The sequence below is a fragment of the Meles meles genome, chromosome 13 (assembly GCF_922984935.1).
Source record: "Meles meles chromosome 13, mMelMel3.1 paternal haplotype, whole genome shotgun sequence".
NCBI lineage: Eukaryota > Metazoa > Chordata > Mammalia > Carnivora > Mustelidae > Meles > Meles meles.
The window spans coordinates 54,818,997-54,842,959 of NC_060078.1; the positions used below are offsets into that span (position 1 = coordinate 54,818,997).

The 23,963-nt window shown below is 37.0% G+C and overlaps 1 protein-coding gene and 1 pseudogene across 1 annotated transcript in view; both read left to right on the forward strand.

Annotated features, from left to right (window-relative positions):
- The first annotated feature begins 480 nt into the window (after window positions 1-480).
- Window positions 481-23,963, forward strand: part of HELLS (helicase, lymphoid specific) — a 41,363-nt gene continuing 17,880 nt past the window's right edge. Inside the window, exons 1-10 of the mRNA XM_046026214.1 lie at window positions 481-619; window positions 1,280-1,401; window positions 7,648-7,770; window positions 11,020-11,076; window positions 13,395-13,431; window positions 13,517-13,581; window positions 16,715-16,756; window positions 19,862-20,086; window positions 20,431-20,613; window positions 21,248-21,391. Coding sequence (XP_045882170.1) covers window positions 589-619; window positions 1,280-1,401; window positions 7,648-7,770; window positions 11,020-11,076; window positions 13,395-13,431; window positions 13,517-13,581; window positions 16,715-16,756; window positions 19,862-20,086; window positions 20,431-20,613; window positions 21,248-21,391 — 1,029 coding nt within the window. The 5' untranslated portion in view covers window positions 481-588. The remainder of the gene's footprint in view (window positions 620-1,279; window positions 1,402-7,647; window positions 7,771-11,019; window positions 11,077-13,394; window positions 13,432-13,516; window positions 13,582-16,714; window positions 16,757-19,861; window positions 20,087-20,430; window positions 20,614-21,247; window positions 21,392-23,963) is intronic.
- LOC123955831 lies at window positions 23,239-23,356 on the forward strand (annotated as a pseudogene).

A 23,963-nucleotide genomic window follows, 5' to 3' on the forward strand; every position in this document is an offset into this window, starting at 1 on the left:
TGGGTCATTTCGGGGAGTTTTCACCCAAAATGGGCACTGTGCACCAAGGATGGTGAGTGAGATTGGCGGTATTTGTCTCTGACATTTTCACCTGAATAGTCATACATATTTCCTGTCTAAAGGATCATCGATTGACGGGATTTAATCATATCAGCCAATCTGTGAAGGTGCCTTGCAAATAAGAGCGCTCCTAAAGTGTTAATTTTGAACCATCATCCAATACGTGAGGAAACTGGGCCCTCCACAGTGGGCAGACTCACTCGTCCAGTGTCACAGACCTAGTTAAAAGCTAGCAGCAGAACCCAGTTTTCCCAAGATAGACATCTAGGTAATCGCCCACGGTCCGCCAGGTGGGTTCTGATGGAAACTAAAATTGCGCTAAATCTCGCGCCTCCGGGATTAGGGGGGCGGGGCGGAAAGCAGTAAGTATCGCGAGATGACGACGTTTTCCCGCGAAGTAGAAGCGCGCGTTTTTCCTTGACCGGGGAATTGGTGAGGAGGCTGATCAGGCAGCGTCTGTGAGACTTCGGCGCGCGGCGCTGCAGACCCTGAGAGCCGAGGATCGGGTTCCAGAGTGTGTGTCCAGCCATGCCCGCGCAGCGGCCCGCGAGTAGCGGTGGTGAGTGCGGAGACCCTTCCTCCCGGTGCCCGCGGCGGCGACCGGGCCGGGGGCGGGGGGGAAGGGGACAGCATGGAGGCTACAGCCGAGATTGGTGGGTAGAGCTGACTCCAGGCAGAGACTGAGGAAGGGAGGGCAACAAGCTGTGGAAGGTGAGTGGAGGGCCCCAGATGCGCATATGTGCGCGGTGTAGGAGACTTTACACAGCGGGGCTGCATTTTCGCGAGCATCCCTATTGGTCAGCTGGGGTCCTGGCCACTTGTTGACGTTATTGAGACCCAAGATGTTTTCAGAGGACTGATGCTGGCGTCGCGTGGGTCTTCAGCTTTTGCCTCAAATGCATCCGGGAAGATTGTTGAATGTGGAAGTTGAGTAATCGGTACTTTTTAAAACTGCAGTTTATAGGGGCTCCTGGGTGGCCCAGTGGGTTAAGCCTCTGCCTTTGGCTCGGGTCATGATCTCAGGGTCCTGGGATCGAGTCCCACATCGGGCTCTCTGCTCGGCAGAGGAGCAGGGAGCCTGCTTCCCTTCCTCTCTCTCTCTGCTTGCCTCTCTGCCTACTTATGATCTCTCTCTCTCTCTCTGTCAAATAAATAAATAAATAAAATCTTTGAAAACAAAACAAAAAAACTGCAGTTTATAAACTTTCTCACCTCTTAGGGTCCCCGACTCCAGACATGGTTGAACAACCGGAGCCTGCGGTGATTACTCAAGCCATGCTGGAGGAGGAAGAACAGCTAGAGGCTGCTGGACTTGAAAGGGAGCGGAAGATGATCGAAAAGGTAATTTAGGAATCAAGTTCATCGTCGTTTGAGCCAGCAGTGACCTTCCTCGGAGGTTTGGATTGGTCTCCCGTCTGCTTTTTTCATAATCTTTAAAATGGGTTGTTATTTATCTATTAGTGTGTTTACTCAGCGCTATCTTTGAGACACCTTTGCTCGTGCTTTCAGTGATGCTTCTGTGATTTGTAGTCTTGGTCGGAGAGCGTTTCAAGTTGCTTCTTTAGCTAGATTAATTCTTCCAAAATCGGTAGTGAATTTCTTAGGTATTTAGTGCTGTTGAGCACCTAAGTGATAAACTTGCTGTTTTCCTTTTGGTTTCTTGGACTAGTGCTAAGTAAGATTGTTAAGATAAAAATGGGGTGTACATTTACGGTGATAAGTGGTTTTCTTTTACAGAGTATATATTTTGCAGATAACCGAAGCAGTTTTTAACCACTTGAAAATTCAGTTCAGTGTATTTCACTCCCAGCAATAAAGCCCCACCTTGCTGCTTCATCATCTGTTCAAAAAAAGGAGTGATAGCCACCCCCACTTACATTCCGCCTCCTAAATTATTTTCTTGTAGTAATTTATTTAGCACTCCTGATATTGTGATGCTGTAGGTATTTTTGATATCTCTGCATTTACATATGAGGAAGCTGGGGCAGTTGGGTGGGGTCACACACCAGTGAACTTGAATTTGAACTCTGGCTGTCTTAAGTGTTCTTATCCTTAACCCTATACCTTAGGAAGTATACTTTAATACTTAATTAACTCCATGCAGAATTACTTAATTTGGGAAATACTGCACCTCAAAGGCAATTAATGAATCAATTGGTTCCCTGCTATTTAATATTAACAGAAATGATTCTTCTGTTAGCACTGTTAACACCTCCTGAACACTGTTGTGAATGTTGTACATGTATTTACTAATTGGCTCCTTAACTAGACTACAAAATAGATACTGCTGTTCATTATAACTATTAAATTTACTAGCTTAATTACTAGTATAAACTATTATTTTTATTAAAGCATTCTGTGAAGTAGGTTCTGTTTTCACTTCATTTTACAGATGAGAAAACTGAGGCATGTGGAGAATGTGCCAGGAACGGGGCGTTCCAAAGCTTTAATAGAGCCAAGATTGTAATGTAGGCCATGTCATTCCAGAATTCACACTTTCTAACCACCATGCTGTACTTTCACTCCAGTAATACTAGTTTTGTTATTATTCGTCAACCATAGTTAACCATAACCAGTTACGGTAATGTTAAGAAATTTTAATAGAAAAACGAATTTTTTTTTAAAGATTTTATTTATTTATTTGATAGATCGCAAGTAGGCAGAGAGGCAGGCAGAGAAAGAAGGGTTGGGGGGGGGGGAAGCAGGCTCCCCGCTGAGCAAAGAGCCCGATGCAGGGCTCGATCCCAGGACCCTGAGATCATGACCTGAGCCGAAGTCAGAGGCTCAACCTGCTGAGCCACCCAGGTGCCCCTAGAAAAACAAATTTTAATAGAGTTGGGAAGGCGACCAAAAATCACCTTTTACCTCTCCTCACTGTATAAATTTTTGTAGTACTAAGTAGTGTTATCATTACTTATCATTTTGTATACTGAGAGAATTTCACTTACTGTTTTGTTTTTGTTGGCTGTTCACCTATTAGATAGGCAATTAGTAAATTGTTTACTGAATTTCAAACTATGGAAAAAGAATATTATTATACAGCATATATAAGATTATGTAAATAAAATAAATGTACTTACTAGCCATGTAACCAGAGGATAATTATAAAGGGTGAATCCTGGGGCACGTGTCTAGAATTGAATCAACTGTAGAGGTTGTAAGAATGGTAAAGCCTTCATTTTGAGTAGTATATCTTCAGTTTTGTGACTCATGAAGATTGTTGGGAAAGAAAGTACTATTTGAAGGAAAGAGCATGAGGTACAATAAGAATACATTTCCAGAATGCATTAATTCAAGGGATGAAACATTTTTACATTTTTCTTTTAAAAGATTTTATTTTTAAGTAATCTATACACCTAACACGGGGCTCAGACTTACAACCCTGAGATCGAGTCACATGTTCCACTGATTAAGCCAGCCACATGCCCCCATTTCCACATTTTGGAAAGATCTCTCAAAATTTATAGTACCATAAGTATTTGCTGATTAAACAAGGAATCAAAATGACTTATACTTTAAGCAAAATATTTAAGCTTTTGAACAAACGTTTTGTATCAGTCCAGAAATTTTTTGGAATTGTTATTGTTGAGGGATAGGTATGGTAGAGCTAGCTTTTCTTTAGCAGTTATTCATCATAGAACTTTAAATAGCAATTTCTTTTTTTTTTTTAAGATTTTATTTTTTTGACAGAAAGCGATCACAAGTTAGCAGAGAGGCAGAGACGGGGAGCAGGGAGCCCAGATGTAAAGCTTGATCCCAGGACCCTGAGATCATGACCTGGGCCGAAGGCAGAGGCTTAACCCACTGAGCCACCCAGGTGCCCCTAAAATAGTAATTTCTAATCCATTTTCAATCCCTCCATGAATAAATTGTATAGCTCTCTTTAGTTCTTACAGTAAAACCAGAGTGTGCTTTGCCAAAAAGCTGGTAGTATTATGGTCTATTATTATTATATTGCCTTTTATTTATAGTATTGGAAGAATTTGATTAATTTTTGCACTTTTAACTTATAAGTTGTTCCTTACTTGACCATGGGGAAAATTCTAAGAATTAGTCTCTTCTTGCTTATCTATGGCGACCAAAAAATTGGCAGTACAAAAATAAAGATTCCTTTTCTTTGGGAGAAAATATATTTGTGGGCATATATTTAGAAGTACTTAAGAGCTTGCTTAAGATTCTTAATGAGGAGCATTTACTTGCTTTAGGAGATTGTAAAGTTTGTAAAGAGTAGAGAATGGCTTTTACATTGATTTGCTACAGTTATTTTCTTTGGCTTTTCACCTGTTTTCCTTTTGAAAGAAGTCATTGTTAGTCTAGAAAAGGTGAAGAATAGCATTAATGTGTACATTGTGGGGGAGGGCAAAGGTAAAGAGTTATGATAAGTGTTAGATAAAAGGAAAATAGTTCAGATTGTGGAGAGTGAAGTATAACTCCACCCCCACTCCCAAATCTGGTGTTGGTGTTCGGAGAGATAATGACGTAGACTGTGGGAATTTATGCCCTTGGTGTCCACTGGTATACTCTTCAACTCTAGTTAAAAGATAAATCCTGCCAAGCGCTCAGTGCTTTCCACAGAGCTACAGTTTACCTTAATGTAACAGATAAAATTGTTAAGAAACAGTAGTGGTAGATAAGGCTTATTACCAAATTATTTTGAAATACAGAAGGTTGGTGCTGAAGGTTAATAATTGATTAGAAAAAATAATTGATTTAGTTTCCTAATTACATTATTTGCAAATTAGTGTAACATATTTAATCTTTAATTACTCAAAAAATGTGTGCTAAATTATTCTGAACAGGATTTAAGATAGCAGATAAATCTAAATTAATATCTAAATTAAGCCCAGAATATTTTAATTAAAGTTTAAACAAATTTTAAAAGTCAAGGATTTTTTTCGGGGGCATCTGGCTGGCTCAGTTGGTGGAGCATGCGACTCTTGATCTCATGTTTGTGAGTTTGAGCCCATGTTGGGTATAGACTACTTAAAATATTTACCAAAAAAATTTTTTTTTCAAATTCTAAGTAATTTCTCTTTAGTTTATAATATCTATTTCATTCATTGACTATTGTAATCCAGTAACATCCGTAATAGTAAAAGAAACACTGTTCTAAAAGAACTGAAATTGGGGCGCCTGGGTGGCTCAGTGGGTTAAAGCCTCTGCCTTCAGCTCAGGTCATGATCCCAGCGTCCTGGGATCGAGCCCCACATCGGGTTCTCTGCTTGGCCAGGAGCCTGCTTCCTCCTCTCTCTCTGCCTGCCTCTCTGCCTACTTGTGATCTCTATCTGTCAAAAGAATAAATAAAATCTTAAAAAAATAAATAAATAAAAGAACTGAAATTAGTTTTGTAAGATGTCAACAGAGATTATCTGCATGGATAGAATTGTTTTATGGGTGTTTTTTAAATATATAATTTCTTTTTTTTTTTTTTAAGATTTTATTTATTTATTTTGACAAACAGAGATCACAAGTAGGCAGAGAGGCAGACGGAGAGAGAGGGGGAAGCAGGCTCCCTGCGGAACAGAGAGCCTGATGCGAGGCTCGATCCCAGGACTCTGGGATCATGACCTGAGCCAAAGGCAGAGGCCTTAATCCAATGAGCCTCCCAGGTGCCCCTAAATATATAATTTCTTTAAAATGTGTATTTATTTTAATTTTATTTATTCTTACACATTTTATTGTCATTGCTTTTGTAATAGAAAAATTTATTTTGAAAGAAAAGCTGGAGAGATGATAGAACATCTAGGAAATACAGTGGTGTCTGAAGTACAGATCAAGCCTTAAACATTAAAATTAATTTGGGTATGCTAACTCAGCCTCTGTGCATGTATGCATACATGCGTGTGTGAACCCTCATGTGCACACAAACTTTGTCTCAGGAGTAGAGTTGCTGGTGGTAAGGTTTGCATGATTTAGCTTTGATAGATGAATTCAACTGGATTCACTTCAGCGTACTTAGTGTGTTGTAGGTTTTTTTTGGTTTTTGTTTTTAAATTCAGATTATACTGAGTTGACAGATTATGAACTGGATCATGCCAGTTTAGGTAAATAAAGTTCTGTTGGTACATAGCCTTGCCCATTTGTTTATATATTGTCTATTACTGCTCTTGTCCAAAAAGGCAGAATTGAATATTTATAAGCCATATGCTCAAATATTTAAATATTTACCCTTTGGCCCTTTACAGAAAGAAGTTGTGGACCACTGAACTATACTATTTATTGTTGCTTTTATGTTTTTCATCCTGTGCCCTCTGGTATTTTTTTTTTCTTTTTTTTTTTTTTTTCTTAAGATTTTATTTATTTATTTGACAGAGAGAGACCACAAGTAGACAGAGAGGCAGGCAGAGAGAGAGAGAGGGAAGCAGGCTCCCTGACAAGCAGAGAGCCCGATGCGGGACTCGATCCCAGGACCCTGAGATCATGACCTGAGCCGAAGGCAGCGGCTTAACCCACTGAGCCACCCAGGTGCCCTGCCCTCTGGTATTTTTAAAAAATATTTTATTTATCATTGTGAACTGAGAGAGGATTCCTCCTCAGCCACTAGCCTAGTGTAGATTTAGAAATCACTTAATAAATGGTGTGTTAAGGTAATATAGAAAGCAGGTTTATAATTTGAAGATGTACAGAAGAGGAAGATTGAACTAAGAGTAGGAATAAAACAAGCCTAAAAACAAGGGCAAAACTGGGGACACAACGCTGAGGAGGAAGAAGCTTCTAATAGTCATAAGTAGATTTAGCATGTTGAAATATTTTGACAGTGCAGTTTTTGTTTTGTTTTTTTGTTTTCTGAAGCAATCTCTAGGCACAACTGGAACCCGAACTCATACCCTGAGATCAAGAGTCAGCATGGTCTACCGACTGAGCCAGCCAGGCATCTGGACAATATAGTTTTAAAATTCTAAGAACAGTTGTTCTAGTTCCTACCCAGTTAAATTATTTATTAATTCTAATGCTCTTTCAAATAAAACTGGTATGTAAAAACTTTCTGAAATCATTTGATTGTTTAAAAAACTTAAATCTACTTGAGGTATTTACTTTTTTTTTTTAAGATTTATTTATTTATTTGACAGAGAAAGAGATCACAAGTAGGCATAGAGCAGGCAGAGAAAGAGAGGGAAGCAGGCTTCCTGCTGAGCAGAGAGCCCGATGTGGGCTCGATGTGGGGCTCGATCCCAGGACCCTGGGATCATGACCTGAGCCGAAGGCAGAGGATTTAACCCACTGAGCCACCCAGGCACCCCGAAGTATTTACTTTCTAATGTTAATTTTAGAAATTTCAAAAATTGATGGATGCCAGTAAACATGTCCAGTGTCTGAAATTTCAGTATTTTGGTATCTAAGCTGCATCATACCAAATGGCATGTTGAACCCCAGAATCCTATTTTTTAAGCTATTTGTCCTGGTTTTGGGTTAAAATAAACCATTGTTAGTAAAGTTAATACTAGAAAAATATTTTTCCCCATTAATTAAAAGAAATATATCAAACTCAAAGAGCATTTATTTAGCCTTTTTTTTTTTTTTTTTACATCTTATGCAAACATGTATGTGAGAAAACTTAACAGTCATGGAAATTTTCTTTTTGGATAGGCTCGCATGTCTTGGGATAGAGAGTCTGTGGACATTCGGTACCGTAGACTTCAACATTTACTTGAGAAAAGCAATATCTACTCCAAATTTTTATTGACTAAAATGGAACAGCAACAACTAGAGGTATGTGTATGTAATTGATTAGAACTAGTAGCTTACATTTTTAAAAAATCACTTTATTGAGATAAAAATCACATGCAGTAAGTTGTGCACATTTTAAGTTTACTGTTTGGTGAGTTTTGACCAGTGTATAGATCTGTGTAACCACCAGCACAGTCAAGATGAGGAGCATTTCCGTTACCCCAAGAACTTTTCTTGTCTCAGTGATCCCCATGCCTGGCCTCCAAGACCACTGAGTTCTGTTTTCTGTCACAATAGATTGGTATTGCTTTTTCTAGAATATACGAATGGAACATGCATTAAGCACTTTATTGTGTCTTGCCTCTTTAGCTCAGCATATTGCGATTCACTTGTGTTTATTCAGTAGGCCGTTCTCTTTATTCCTGAGAAGAATTCCACTGTATGAATATAACTCTGTTTATTTGTCTGATTTTTATCCTGTCTAGTGATAGTTTTTGGATGCTGAAAATTGTGGACTTTATGTTGCTTAGTCTTTTTTTTAAAATTGATTTATTGAGATATAATTGATACATACAAAAACACATGTATATAGTGTACAGTTTTATATGTTTTCACATGTATACACCCATGAATTCACCACAATCAAGGTAATCAACATAACCATCAACTCAAAAAATTATGTCCCCCCCCTTCTTTTTTTTTTTTTTTTTTAAAGATTTTATTTATTTATTTGACAGAGGGATCACAAGTAGGCAGAGAGGCAGGCAGAGAGAGTGAGAGGGAAGCAGGCTCCCTGCCAAGCAGAGAGCCCGATGCGGGGCTCGATCCCAGGACCCTGAGATCATGACCTGAGCCGAAGGCAGCGGCTTAAACCACTGAGCCACCCAGGCGCCCCCATCCCCCCCTTCTTTTTTAATTAAAGTAAAATTGACATAACATACTAGTTTCAGGTTATGATTCAGTATTTGTGTATTTTGTGACATGATCACCACAGTAAATCTAGTTAATATCTTTTACCATACATAGTTAAAAATTTTTTTCTTATGATAAGAAATTTTAAGCTTTACTCTTAGCAACTTTTAAATATGCAATAGAATATTACTAACTATATTCACCACGCTGTATAATACATAGCCCTGACTGACTTTATGGATATATGTATCTTTTAACCTGTCACTCATTACACCACCACCAATCATCAGTCTTTTCTCTGTATTTATGAGCTTGGGGTGTTTTGTTTTTTTTAAGATTCCACAAATTAGATTATGTAGTATTTATCTTTCTGACTCATTTCACTTAGCATAATGCCTACAAGGTCCATTCATGTTTCAAATTGCAAGGTTCTCTTCTTTTTTATGACTGAATTCCTGCCCCTTTTTAAATTTTCTCCCATCCTTCACTTCTGTCTTCCTCACTAGTCACTGATCTGCTTTCCGTTATAATAGATTCATTTGCATTTTCTTTTGATGATATATTTTTTAGCTTTTGTATTTCCGAAAAAGTCTTCATTTGCTTTTGTTTTTGGAAGTATTTTTATTGAGTGAAGAATTTATTTTTCTTCAGTGCTTCCTTTCTCCTGCCCAGGTGATCCCCTGTGTTTCACTGTTTTCTATGATGTTTCACTGTTTTCTAGTTTACATTGATTGTGACAAAACCAAAATCTTTTTCTTTCTTTTTTTTAAGGTTTTACTTAATTTGAAAGCGATTACAACGGGCAAGGCAGGGGAAGGAGGAGAGAGGTGCAGGGGGACAGAGAGAATTAGCCTCCCTGCTCAGCAGGGTTGGACTGGGACTCTACCCCAGGATAGCGACCTGAGCCAAAGGCAAATGCTTAACCAACTGAACCACCCAGGTGCTCCAACAAGCCCTAAGTCTTAATGGTGGTCCACAAGACAATAAGCAGTCTTAACTGTCTCCTTCAACCCTCTTACTTTTCTAGACTTCATTTTGAGAAGTGTGTTTCTGCCTTTGGGCCTTTGTACTGGTTGTTTTGTACTTGGAACCATCTTCTTGTAGATATCTGCTTAGCTTACTCCATCACCTTCAAGCCTGGCTTAAACATTTTCCTGATGAAGCCCATCCTAACAATCTTCAGTGAAATTGCTGTCTTATACCTTTTCCATCTGCACACTCCTGACCCCCTTTACCTTGTTGTGTTCTTCCCATTGTACTTATATAAGATACTGTATAACTTATTTATTGCCAATTGAACCTATGAAGATTTAAAACTTATGCAGATTTCAAGGCTACAGTAATGCCCTGTGTCCCCATCATTCACAGTTCAGTTATCAATCAAGATTTTGCTTTTGCTAAGTATTTTTTCCTTTGCTCATGAACTTTTGTATGGTAAAATGAAATATAAATATAAGAGAGTAAAACAATCCACACTTAATGAGTTATTGTAATGCATGTATCTTTTTTTTTTAAAGATTTTATTATTTATTTGATAGAGTGTGCACAAGCAGGGAGGAAGGGGAGAAGAAGACTTCTGGAGAAGCAGACTCCCCCTGAGCAGGGAGTCCAATGTGGGACTTGATCCCAGGACCCTGGGACCATGACCTGAGCCAAAGGCAGACATTTAACACCCAGGCACCCAAGGCATACATCTTTAACCACCTTTTGGAAGTGGTTTGAATCCCTTTTTGTCTGTCTTTTAAGCTTTGTTAGGGTGCATATGGAACAGCTTTCAGTCTGGTAGTAACTTGCTCCTCTTCTGAGCGCTCTTGTCACTTTGCCTGATGGGTACAAACTGTTCCTGATCAATCCCCTGTAAGCAGCACAGGGATTACTTTACTTGCTATTTTCTAGTTGCCTTGGTTTTACACGCATGTCACTGATAGTTCTCAACCTGAAATTTCAACTACGTACCTTGAGGGCTTTCTTTGTGTACCTGACCCTGAGTATGCTAGCTGCTCTTAAGTTTTGTCCTCTTGTCTCTTCAACTCAGGGAGGCTGTTGAGCTGTTAAGATTCTTCCTACACTATTTGCACTTGAGAATTGCCTTCAGGCCTTAAACTGCACAATCAAGATTCTCTCATTTGTTTCCCTTTTTCAGTGTTCACTCTCCTTTGCTGCATATTGTCTGAAAATCACTGTTTAATATACTTATATGGATTTCAGTTGTGTAAATCAGGAAGGTCTGTTCCCTGTTGCTCCTTAAACGTTTGAAGTGGAAGTTCTCCCTTGTTTTTAAATCTTTATATAGCTCTTCATTGTGCACATGTTACTTGAACTGTGTGTTTTATACTTTGCATTTTCCACTTGTGACACTAAGAAAGAAGTATCTTACAGGAACAGAAGAAGAAAGAGAAATTGGAGAGAAAAAAGGAATCCCTAAAGGTTACTAAGGTAATATATAGTAAGCTAGAAAGTCCTTTATGTTACCTTAAACATTAAGGAAATTCCTCTGTAGTCTTAACTTTATAGACCATCTACTTAATTTTAACCTTCTTTATCTGAAAACCTATCTTTGTTATAAGCTGCATAGGAACATATAAAATCTGTTTTCTCAATATTTTTGGATATGGAAGGAAAGCTAAAGTATAACCCTTTCAGTTTCTTCTGTTTTTCTTAATTTCAAAATTTCACTCTTCTAAGTGGCCAGTTCTTTTGGTGCTCATAGTGATTATTCTTTCCCTTTAATGCCTCCAACCTTATGTCAGCGCAGATCCATAATAATTTAAATTTGTATCGTGCATAGCTGCAGCAGTGGAGCCAAAATTGGAGCAAATTTATTCTATCTGCTAATAACATTTCAGATAATAGAGCATTCATTTAGGGATAGCTTGAATTTTAGATGTGATCTTTTGGGGTAAATTTGTTTTAACATGAGGCTGTTTAATGCCATATTGTTGGAATTTGTATAAAGAACAGTTGTACTAGTGAAAAGAGAGGGCAGCATTTAGAGTACTTACTGTGTGTCATGTATTCTAAGCTTTACATTTTTAAAAATTTTTTATTATTATTTTTTTTCAAAGATTTTATTTATTTATTTAACAGAGAGAGAGATCACAAGTAGGCAGAGGGGCAGGCAGAGAGAGGGGAGGAAGCAGGCTCCCCGTGGAGCAGAGAGCCCGATGCGGCTGGATCCCAGGACCCTGAGATCACGACCTGAGATTAAGGCAAAGGCTTAACCCTCTGAACCACCCAGGCACCCCTTATTTCGGGATTTTGAAGAACATAAAAGATAATTTTACTTGTTTAATCATTTATTAACTACTCTTCACCTGTAGGTTTAATCTGTTGTTCACTTTTGCCCAGTTAACTTTTTATATCCGGGTTTTGCCTGCGGCACCCCCCCCCCCCCCCCCCCCCCCCCCCGCCACCCGCTATATTCAAAAGGTGCCAACCATTAAGTTCTGCCTGTTCCATCTCACCAGTCCCTTTTGGTATTTTACATTTTTAATCCTCTAACTTTTTTCTAAAGATTTTATTTATTTATTTGACAGATGCAGGGAGAGCAAGCAGGGGAAATGGGAAAGGGAGAAGCAGGCTTACAGCCGAGCAGGGAACCTGATTTGGGGCTTGATCCCAACCTGAACCGAAGGCAGATGCTTAATGACTGAGCCACCCAGGTGCCCCAGTCCTCTGACTTTTTAACTTTATTTTAAAAATTACCTTCTTTTTTTAAAAGATTTTATTTATTTATTTGACAGAGATCACAAGTAGGCAGAGAGGCAGGCAGAGAGAGAGGAAGGGAAGCAGGCTCCCTGCCGAGCAGAGAGCCTAATGCAGGGCTCGATCCCAGAACCCTGGGATCATGACCCGAGCCGAAGGCAGAGGCCTTTAACCCACTGAGCCACCCAGGCGCCCCAATCTTTTTTTTTTTTTTTTTAAGATTTTATTTATTTCATTTGACAGAGATCACAAGTAGGAAGAGAGGCAGGAGGGGGTTGGGGGGAAGCAAGCTCCCTCCTGAGCAGAGAGCCCGATGCGGGACTCGATCCCAGGACCCTGAGATCATGACCTGAGCCGAAGGCAGAGGCTTAACCTACTGAGCCATCCAGGTGCCCCTAAAGTTTACCTTCTTGAGGCACCTGGCTGATTCATTTGTTTGGTAGAGCACATGACTCTTGATCTCAGGTTGTGAGTTTGAGCCCCATGTGTGATGTGGGGTTTATGTAAGAAATTTAAAAATTTACTTTTGTTATTTTGATTTCTTATACATATTTTTCTCCCTATTCTTGATCTTCCTTTTCACCTCTCATTTTGAAACTTTTTTTTTTGAACATCTCTTCCTTTCCTGTATTTCCCCTCACTAGTATTTTAAAATCAGTATCCTCTTTTATTTCTGCTTTCAGTTATATTTAACTTAAAAATTTTACTGAAAGAGTTGTCCTTCCATATCATACCCACTGAATATCTTTAGCATAAACCTGCAGTTACAGAAAATGTACATGGCAAAATAAAAATGCCTTCTGTGTTTAATTTGGAAATATATCAAATGGGAAAAATTGAGGAAAGTAGAGTCATCAGGAAAAAGGAATACAGTTATAAGCAAGGTCTGGTGGGGAAATGTAGAAAGAGGTTACATGTTGGTAGGAGTAATAGAGTTGTGGATGTGGCTCAAATACAAGGAACATTTGGCATTTATTTACTTAGTGTCTTTTAATATGTAATACCATAAAGTCCCTAGAAAAATAATATCCTAAATTCTTGTTTTGTAGGGTAAAAATTCCATTGATGCAAGTGAGGAGAATCCAGGTAAATTTCCTTGTTCTACTTTTGAAGGATATGTTTATATTTTCACTTTTATTGCTATCAAAAATAAAATAATTTTTTTTAATAGTCATGAGAAAGAAGAGAGGAAGAGAAGATGAATCCTACAATATTTCAGAGGTCATGTCAAAAGAGGTAAAAATAAAGTGGGGAGGGCCAAAAAATTCACTGTTGAGTAAAACCTGTTGTGGATTTCGAACCACATTTAAAGCTGTATGGATTGCTGTTACTTATTTGGCTTTTCAGTCTGTGAAGGGCCTATTTCAGGGAAGAAAATGGCATGGTCTTCCTGTTTGCTAAGGGAATGTGATCTTGGCCTAATTAGAAATTATTATAATAAAAAGTTACTATTATCAGATATTTATCATGACTTCAAGATCTTATCTTCAGAACTTTGTTCTTGTTCCTTGTTGAGGACCTTTAGGGAACTGAAATCATATAGTCATTTTTATTTTATTTTTTATTTTTTAAAGATTTTATTTATTTGAGATAGAGAGCGAGAGCACAAGCTTGAGGGAGAGGCAGACTGCCCACTGAGGAGGGAAGGGAGCATGATGTGGGTCTATCCCAGGACCCTGGGATTATAACCTGAACTAAAGGCAGAAACCTAACTGACTGAGCCACCTAGGTACTGCCCCCCGCCCCAAGTCCCTTTTAAAACCAGATCCTTTTTTTTTTTTTTTTTAAGAATTTATTTATTTATTTGACAGAGAGAGAGATCACAAGTAGGCAGAGAGAGAGGGGGAAGCAGGCTCCCCACCGAGCAGAGAGCCTGTTGGGCTTGATCCCAGGACCCTGAGATCATGACCTGAGCTGAAGGCAGAGGCTTAACCCACTGAGCCACCCAGGCGCCCCACCAGATCCTTTTTTATCTTGTCACATGTTACTTCATAAAATAGAAATTAAAAAGCATACTTAATTGTAACAAACCTTAAATATCCCTTAGGCATATTTTAATGTTGCATTCTTACATTTTAAAAAAAATTCTAACATTGTTGTTTACTATATTTTTCTGTAACCTGAGATTCAAACTTTTGAGATCTTCATAAAGTATAAAATACAAAATTTCACATACTTGTGTTTATGGGTGCACTCTAATATTTTCCTTCTTTTTTTCTTTCATTTAAAAATAATGATCAAGGTGGGAGGTTGAGGAACCAGGTGGTGGGTAATAGGGAGGGCACGTACTGCATGGAGCACTGGGTGTGGTGCAAAAACAATGAACACTGTCACGCTGAAAATAAAGAGAAAAAAAAAAATGGTCAAGACCCATTTGATTGATTGTGAACATAGCCTACAATTTGAAAAACACTGTTAAGTATTACTTAGATTTATTGAAATTCAGGCAGTTATACATTTATCAAATGTTGGTAGCTTATCAGGAGTGGGCAAACTTTGTCTTATATGTATAAGATCAATTGATCAAGGAGCTTAGATACTGTCTCTGCCTTAGCTTTCATCCAGTGAGAAATAAGTAGTCAATTATAATTGGGCTTTTTTGAGTTTATAAAAGGACTCTAAACTGAGGCACTAAGTTCATAAAATTTTCATCTAGAAGGTGGCATCTGAGTTGTAACTTGAAGCATAAAAGTTAAATCATTTAAAGGTTGGGGAGAGTTAATAGGGAAATAGTAAGATATAGCGAAGGTAGTGAAGAGTGTTCTAGGAAGAGCGAATAACCTTTGGCAGAATAACCTTTGACGGACATCCAGAGGCAGGAGAGATCCTGGCAATTTCAAAAACATAAAAATACGTATTTGTTACCAGTTTGCATAAAAGGAGGTAAGGAGGGTCAGGAGTTTAGTTACAAGGTTTAATTTTTAACAGTGCTTCATAGATAGTATTGGGTTTGTTTTGGCTGATTCACAAATTGTTTTTCAAGAAGATTCAGCTTAGTCATTGTATTTATTTTTACTTAGTTTAAAAGATAGCTCTGTTCCCTATATCCCTTCAGCCTTAGGGTATGAATATTTATACTTAAATAATACTTTACATACACATGTGACAACACATGTAAGCATTTATATATGTTTTTGTCAGCCACTTAACTCATGTGTCCTATCATCCTATCTATCTTAAATTTAAGATACATTTGAAGTTTCTTGAATGTATCTACCATTTCATCCCCTTTGTACTCTGCACATGGTATTCTCTGCTTGAAACATACCCAAACTTAATCTTTAATGATTATGTCCTTATGATAACTTTTTCAGATAATTTGATAAAATACTCTCCTAACTCATCAAGTGGCATTCAGGTATTGCTTGTCTTCAGAACTTAAGCATCTGGTTTTTTTTTTAAGATTTTATTTATTTATTTGACAGACAGAGATCACAAGTAGGCAGAGAGACAGGCGGGGGTGGGCAGAAGCAGGCTCCCTGCTGAGCAGAGAGCCTGATGTGGGGCTTGATTCCAGGGACCTGAGATCACGACCTGAGCTGAAGGCAGAGAATTTAACCCACTGAGCCACCCATGTGCCCCCATACCCTTAGCATCTAGTAGGTACTTCAAAATCAGAATACTTCTATTCTGTATTTTTAATTTATTTGTCTTTGCCTTTTGCTCAAAATTACAAACTCAGATGTCTATCTACAGAGGCCTAAAGTGGGATAGAGTTGGGACTATAATACATTTGGAAGTGAATCCTGAAATACCAGGAGTAGCCATAACTTAGACTGTAGAACAGGATTTGGAAAACCTTTTCTGTACAGGGTCAGATAGTTCTTGGCTTTGAATAGTTGAGTGGGTAACTACGCAACACTGAACTTGGCCTTTTGTAGCCTGAGAGGAGTCAAAAGCAGTCATAAACTAAGCAAATATGCTCAACTTTGTTCTAATTAAACTATTTACAAAAACAGGTTGCCTGCTGGAGTTGGTCTACATGCTGTATTTGCCAGTCCCTGTACTAGAGGATTATTGTCATATGTGAATTCGGATTTAAGTCTCTTCAGTAAGCCTAAAAAAGAAACAAAACAAAACCCCTGGAAATTTTAGGAGGAAATAACCCAATTTTTAAGTATTGCTAACTAGTGTAGAGTTTTATAAGATACTGTAACCTTAATTTTGCCTGAGGTCCACCAGTTTTGAGTCCTGTATTTTAATTACCTTGAGAGCCTATCCCCATTTCCTGGCACAAAGATATAACAGAATAGAATATTCTATAGAATATTAGAATAGAATATAACAACAGAATAAATACTTGTTGAGTAAATAAATGAATGAACTACATATATTGTTACTTCATTTCTGTTTTCTCAATGTTTTCTAGGAAATTTTGTCTGTGGCTAAAAAAAATAAAAAGGAGAATGAGGTAAGAGATTTATGAGAAATTAAATATAGGAGCCATATCTGTTTCTCTGATCATTAATTCCTTTAATCCCTAGTGTACATTTTTTTCTCATTAAGCTATTCTATTTCCTAACCATAAAAAAATGTTACTTCTTTCTTATACTTTCGTGCTGCTTACTTACATAATCAATTAAGGTGTTCTATTGCATGGTCCTTAATATGTAAATACTACTTTATGGGTCTTTGGGAGTTTAGCAGTAATGCGAGTGCCTATAACCACATGCATTCCAGGTGTATATATTCACAACTTGTGGAAGCTCTAAGAGGTGCCTTAATCTTGTTTCTGACATGAAATATTGTGTTTGGATCTGTTTGGAAAGACTTCTCACCCCATCCCCATTTTATGTGGAGATTCCTTGTTACCTGAGTATTCACTGTCCATGTCCCTTCAAGTACAAGATTTCTTAGGGAAGCAGAAACAGTTGTAATACGAAAATACTTACCAAGGGTTATAGAAATTAACATACCTATCAAAGATTAATAGGCTTTAGGGGAAATTGATGACATTATAAAATGGGAGCTATTCTTTTTGCCCATCATAATCTTGACCAAAATTTGTATCTTATATAAGAGCACTAATTTTTATTCTTTGTTCAGTATAAGGATTAGTTTACGATACAGTTAAAACTCAACCATGTTAAATGTAATTAGATTAAGCATTTTTTTTTTACAATATATAGTTGCATATTTATTTAATTTTTTAAAAAGATTCTATTTAAGAGGGTGCCCATGAGCAGCGGGAGGGGCATGGCAGGGGGAAGGAGCAGACTGGGAAACAGGCTCCCCACTGAGCAGGTGGGGCAGGGCTTATTCCCGGACCCCGGGATCATGACCTAAGCTGAAAGCAGACTGTTAACCTACTGAGTCACCCAGGGGTCCCTTTAGTTACATTTTCAAAGATAAAGCTTCAGTCTGATTTCCCATGACTTATTATGGAATTTTGACCATTTTATAGTATGCAGTATATGCAGTAAGTAAATGTGTACCCTGCTTATGTTAATTCTGATGAATTTTGATAAATGTATGCATTTGTGAAATTACCACCCAAATCAGGATCTAAAACCTTTTCATATGATAGAAGGATCACTTGTATCCCTTGCTGGTCATTTCTCCCACCACCAAACCTGGAGGCAACGACTTTTTGACTTTTGTCACAGACCAGTTTTGCCCAGTTTTTAACCTTTTTCACAGGGTATTTCATACAAATAAAATTCAAATATGTATCTTTTATTTCCTGTTAACTTGTTACTCAACATAGTTGATGCTCATTTATATTGTTGAGTTTATTAGCAGCATTTTTTAAATTGCTGAGTAAAATTCCATTGAATGAATATTATAATTTCTTTATCCATTCTCTGGATGGGCATATTGAATTGTTTCCAGTTTGTGACTTATGAATAAGACCACCATGATAATTTGTGTACAAGTCTGTATGGACATGTTTTCTTGTTCTTGAGTATATATATATACATACATGTATATATATACCCATGGAATGGAATTGCTGGGTCAGATTGTAAATGTATGTTTTAAGTTATAAGAAAATTCTTTTCCTGAAGTGAACATACCATTTTACTCTCACCAGCAGTGTATAAAAGTTTCTGTTAAGAAAAATAAAAATAAATAAAATAAAAGTTTCTTTTGATGTTACTACCAGCATTTCATGTTAGTCTTCTTAATTTTAACTGAATATGAAATGAATTTTACATTTTACTGAAAGTGAAATGAATCTTGTGTGGTTTTATTTTGCATTTTCTTAATTGCTAATGTAAAGTATATTTTCATGTTCTTTTTTTTTTAAAGACTGATTATTTATTTATTTGACAGACAGAGATCACAGGTAGGCAGAGAGGCAGCCAGAGAGAGAGGAAGGGAAGCAGGCTCCCTGCTGAGCAGAGAACCTGATGTGGGGCTCGATCCCAGGACCCTGGGATCATGACCTGAGCTGAAGGCAGAGGCTTTAACCCACTGAGCCACCCAGGCGCCCCTATTTTCATATTCTTAATGGCTTTATGTTTTCTTTTATGAAGTTTCTATTCACATCTTTTGCCCATTTATTGGGTTACTTGCCCTTTTATTGTTGATATATGAGTTCTTTATATAATGCACAAGTTCTTTGTCAGATATATGTACTGTGTTTTCTTTCAGTTTGTGGCTTGCCTACTCATTTTCTTAATGGTGTCTTTGAGTAAGCAGAACTTCTAAGTTTTATAGTAGCTCAATTTATCGCTTCCCCCCAACCCATTTGGTAGTTAGTGCATTTTTGTCCTGTTTAAGAAATTATCACGAGGTTATCAAGATACTCTCTTTTCTTCTCAAAGCTTTATGGTTTTGGTTTTGACTTTATGATGAATATCACAAATTAATTTTATGTATGGAATGGTAAAATTCAGGGTTTGTAATTTTCCAGTTGAATGTCTAGTTGTAGCATTATTTGTGACTTCTCATTTATAAAGACTTCCATCTGAATTGACTCAATCCTCGTTTTCACATTCTTAAATGTGAAATAAAGAGTTGTAGACGTCACTAACCAGTAAAATCTATCATTTGTCATAAGTTGGTAATGTGTGTCATTACAGATATATTGCTACTCTTAAGTGTGATGTAGGGAGTTCTTAAACTTTACTTTGCCCCTTTTTCTTCATTGAAAGTAATTTAGACTGAAGTAAATGTTTCTGTCTCCTTGAAAGGATTTTTTTTCCTTTCTATTTTATAGATACTACCCATTATTTTTAATTTGGGTGAAAGAAATTATTATTAAGAAAATAGTTTAATAAATTCTTGAGTAGCTCATTTTAAAAGTTTGGATGGGAGGTACAGTTGTAAAGGTCATTTCAGTAGTGTGTCCCTGTAATCTGTAAGAGTTATCTCAGAATTTTTTTCAATGGCTTTGCGTTTGTGAGAGGATGGTGGTAGCTATCTCTAAGGTTTTATTCAACAAATGGTTTTATTTCTATATACTTAATGATTATAGGACTGGGTAAATTTTGATTAAATTTTCTGATAAATAGAGAGAGGGTAGCAGTATTATGTATCAAAGTTCTAATTAAGCTTTTTTTCTTCACAGAATGAAAGTTGTTCTTCTAATCTCTGTGTAGAAGACCTTCAGAAAAACAAAGATTCAAATACTATAATTAAAGACAGATTGTCTCAAACGGTTAGGCAGAACACTAAATTCTTTTTTGACCCAGTTCGGAAATGTGATGGACAGCCAGTACCCTTTCAACAACCAAAACACTTCACAGGAGGAGTGATGCGATGGTACCAAGTGGAAGGCATGGAATGGCTTAGGGTAATGAATTCTCAATTTTAATAGAAGATATTGGTTCATATCTATATAATAACCTATTAATGTGCTGTAACATAACTTGAGTTGTTCCTTCTAAGTTCATTATTAAATGTGAAATTTTGTGTGTAAATACTTTCTAATTTATTTATCTAGACTAAATTTTTGGTATTTTATTCAAGATTGTCAACACTTCTATGGCTTTGATAACCAATTTCCCACAAGTGTTATAACCACGAATATGTCAATCTTATCATTATTATCATTGGGTAAAAAGAAGAAATAAACTGTTGCTAATCCAGCAGGTGTTTATATCTGAATTTAAATACAGTGTGTATTGTTTTGTCCAGATGCTTTGGGAAAATGGAATTAATGGCATTTTAGCAGATGAAATGGGATTGGGAAAGACCGTTCAGTGCATTGCTACAATTGCATTGATGATTCAGAGAGGAGTACCTGGACCTTTTCTCGTCTGTGGCCCTTTGTCTACACTTCCTAATTGGATGGCAGAATTCCAGAGATTTACACCAGATGTAAGATATGTTTCCTTTTGTTGAATATATTATCATTTCTATTATTGTTTTGTTGCCTGAATTGTAAAATTATTATTATAATTGATTTTTGTACTACATCTTGAGGGGTTGTGTTTTTTAAGTAATCTCTACACCCAGTGTGGGGCTTGAACTCGTGACCCCAAGGTCAAGAGTTGCAGGCTCCTCTGACTGAGCCAGCTAGGAACCGCTAGTTGAATTATTTTTCAAATGTTAGCAAAATCCATGTTAAGTGTATACGGGAGAGTAGGTATTAGTAATCTCAGGTATTTGCCAAAAATATCCCTGGATGATTTTCAGTTCATTGGATAATTTCATTCACATAAGACTGACGTAGGTAGAAATTATTTCTCTTACTGTGATGTTTTCCTTTCATATATTTGTGTCATCTTAGCCATATCCTTCCCTTATACTTGATTTGTTTTCATTGGCTTATTTTATTCTCTTTTATTAGTAAAGTAATTTATTAGAGGTGATTGACTCATTTTGCTGTAGAAAAATAGAGCTAAGATTAATCATCTTTTCTCTCCTAAATGATAAATTTTATATTTTTCAAATTGTTAATATTTAGCATTTTGTCTTTAAGTTTGTTATAAACCAATATAAAATCTTTTAGATTCCTACTATGCTATATCATGGGACCCAGCAGGAACGTCGAAAATTGGTAAAGAATATTCACAGACGAAAAGGGACACTGCAGATTCATCCTGTGGTAATTACTTCATTTGAAATAGCCATGAGAGATCGAAATGCATTACAGGTATTGGTCTCCATTGAACTCTTTGTGATCCATAAAGCACAGTTTTCTTAGTTCATAGTATTTTCGCACCATCTGGTAGCATTTGTTGATTTTTTTTTCCTGATGGAAGCAGTGAATTGTGTTCTACAGATTCTTTCAGAAACCAGAAGTTGGTATTAACAGATTGAGAAGGTTGTAGTCTTTAACAAGAAAATTGAAACGATAGCACCTTGACCTATAGCCATAATATCATTCTAGTGTATTAAATTCAGCTAGACATAAACCTAATCTGAGAATATGTTCCAGATGTGTCTGACATATTGTTTAAGTATATAGTACTTATCCATTTAATTTTAATTAAGTAAGAATAGAATATATGAAGACAAGTTATTTTTAGACTGTCTTGTGGCTATATGGTGTATCTTTTTAGTGTATGTTGTAGCTACTTAATTATTAGTGCTCAAGTTATACAGTTGGAAAGTTAACCTTTGCTCATTGTCTCTCAGTTCATTTTTTGGTAGTTGTACTTCTCTATCACTGCTCCACCTATCTCACATTTAGTTCTAAATTTACAACTTTTCCATTTTCTGTCTTGTATATCAGATTTTACTTGTGTGCTGGTGGAAATTTGGGCTATGAATTGCAGTTATGTTACTTCTTCACAATAAAGTAATACACACTGCTTGTAGAAGAAAGCATACAGACTTCAAAGCAGTTGTAATTCTGAGAATGCTGCTGCTATATTAAGTATTTTTGTTAGCATATAGATATAATTTATATATTGTGTCTTGAAAATTCAGTTTTCTACTAAATAATATAACATGAAGACCTTTCTAGTTATTTTGACCTCCCTACCCTGACCATATTGGAACAGATGAGCCTTATTGTCAATTCCATTTGCTAGTGGTTAGACTTTTTATAATTTTCCCTTTCACTGAACTTAGGATATTATTTTAAGGATCTTTGCTTTGAGGGTACAGGGCTTCTATTCCTGACTGGCAGCAGAAGTATCTGTTAACTTAGGAAATTTTTTTTTTTTTTTGGAAGGTTTTATTTATTTGACAGAGAAAGATGGCGAGAGAGGGAACACAAGTAGAAGGAGTGGGAGCGGGAGAAAGAAGCAGGCTTCATGCCAAGCAGGGAGCCTGATGTGGGGCTTGATCCCAGGGTCCTGGGATCATGACCTGAACCAAAGGCAGACACTTAATGACTAAGCCACCCAGGCGCCGAACTTACAAAATCATTTTTCAGAACCCTCATTTCTGTTGCTTTGGGTTTTTTCTTTTCTTTTACATATTCATTTTTATTTGTTTTGCTTTTTTATGGTAGATGTCTTATAGTGAGAGATTACTTAGGTTATCTGGTATTACTAGCAAAAACAGTCCCAATTTGTTTTTTTCTTTAAAAAAAAGTCATAATATTTAAAAAAATTTTTTTTAAAGATTTTATTTATTTATTTGACAGAGACAGTGAGAGGGAACACAAGCCAGGGGAGTGGGAATAGGGAGAAGCAGGCTTCCCGTGGAACAGGGAGCCCAATGTGGGGCTCAATCCCAGGACCCTAGGATCATGATCTGAGCCAAAGGCAGATGCTTAATGACTGAGCCACCCAGGTGCCCCCCAAAACTTTTTTTTTTTAAATTCTGGTATGAATCTATTAGAATGAAATGCAAAATATGTCCCATTTCATGTTCTTTCCCCCAATTTGCCAATCTTGTTCTCCAAGGATACCTACAATTGCCAGCTTGGTGTTTATATTTCCCAGAAATCGTCCATATTTTTGTATTTTTAAACAATAAAATAGATGAACTTTAAGATTGCCTGATCAAAATAAAAGAGAAAGCACAGATAATAAAATGAGAGTAAGAAGCTTTGCGCAATGGCAGTATTGTAGCCAATGAGGCTTATCCAAGGTGCGATTATTGCTAATTGAAAAATGAGAGTAAGATTTTTTTTGTTGTTTTTGCTTTTTTTTTCCCCACAAAGTTTTTTTTTCTTCCTTGAGTTGATGCTCAGAGCAAGATTGTAGTTTTGCTGTTTTTGCTCTTTTTTTTAACAAGGTTTTGAAAAATGAGAAATTAAAATTATTTTTATGACAACTTACTGAAAGTAGATGGATGGCTTTCTGTGAAGATAGAAATTACTAAAACTGGCCCAGAAGAAAGGCAAAGCCTAAACAAATCAGTAATTATATTAAGAAAGTGAGAAGACCATCAGATTAGAATGTCCATTTCAGATGAGGGTCTCAAGAATGAAAATTCTAATATTTAATGTTTTAGAGCATGTGGCACTAATAAAACTTTAGTTCTTTTTTAGGAATCTAGTAAAACGCTAATCAAAACCTAATAAAGCATTACACGGGGAAACCATGGACTGCTTTATTTATTTATTTATTTATTTTCCGTTTCTTTTAAGATTGATTTTTAGAGAGAGAGAGAATGAGAGGGAGCACGAGTGGGAGGGGTAGAGGAAGAAGGAAAAAATCTCAGGCGGACTCCACACTGAGTGCAGAGCCCAGTGCCGGGCTCCATCTCATGACCTGAGCCAAAATCAAGTAGGACACTCAACCAGTTGCACCGCCCAGGTGTCCCCA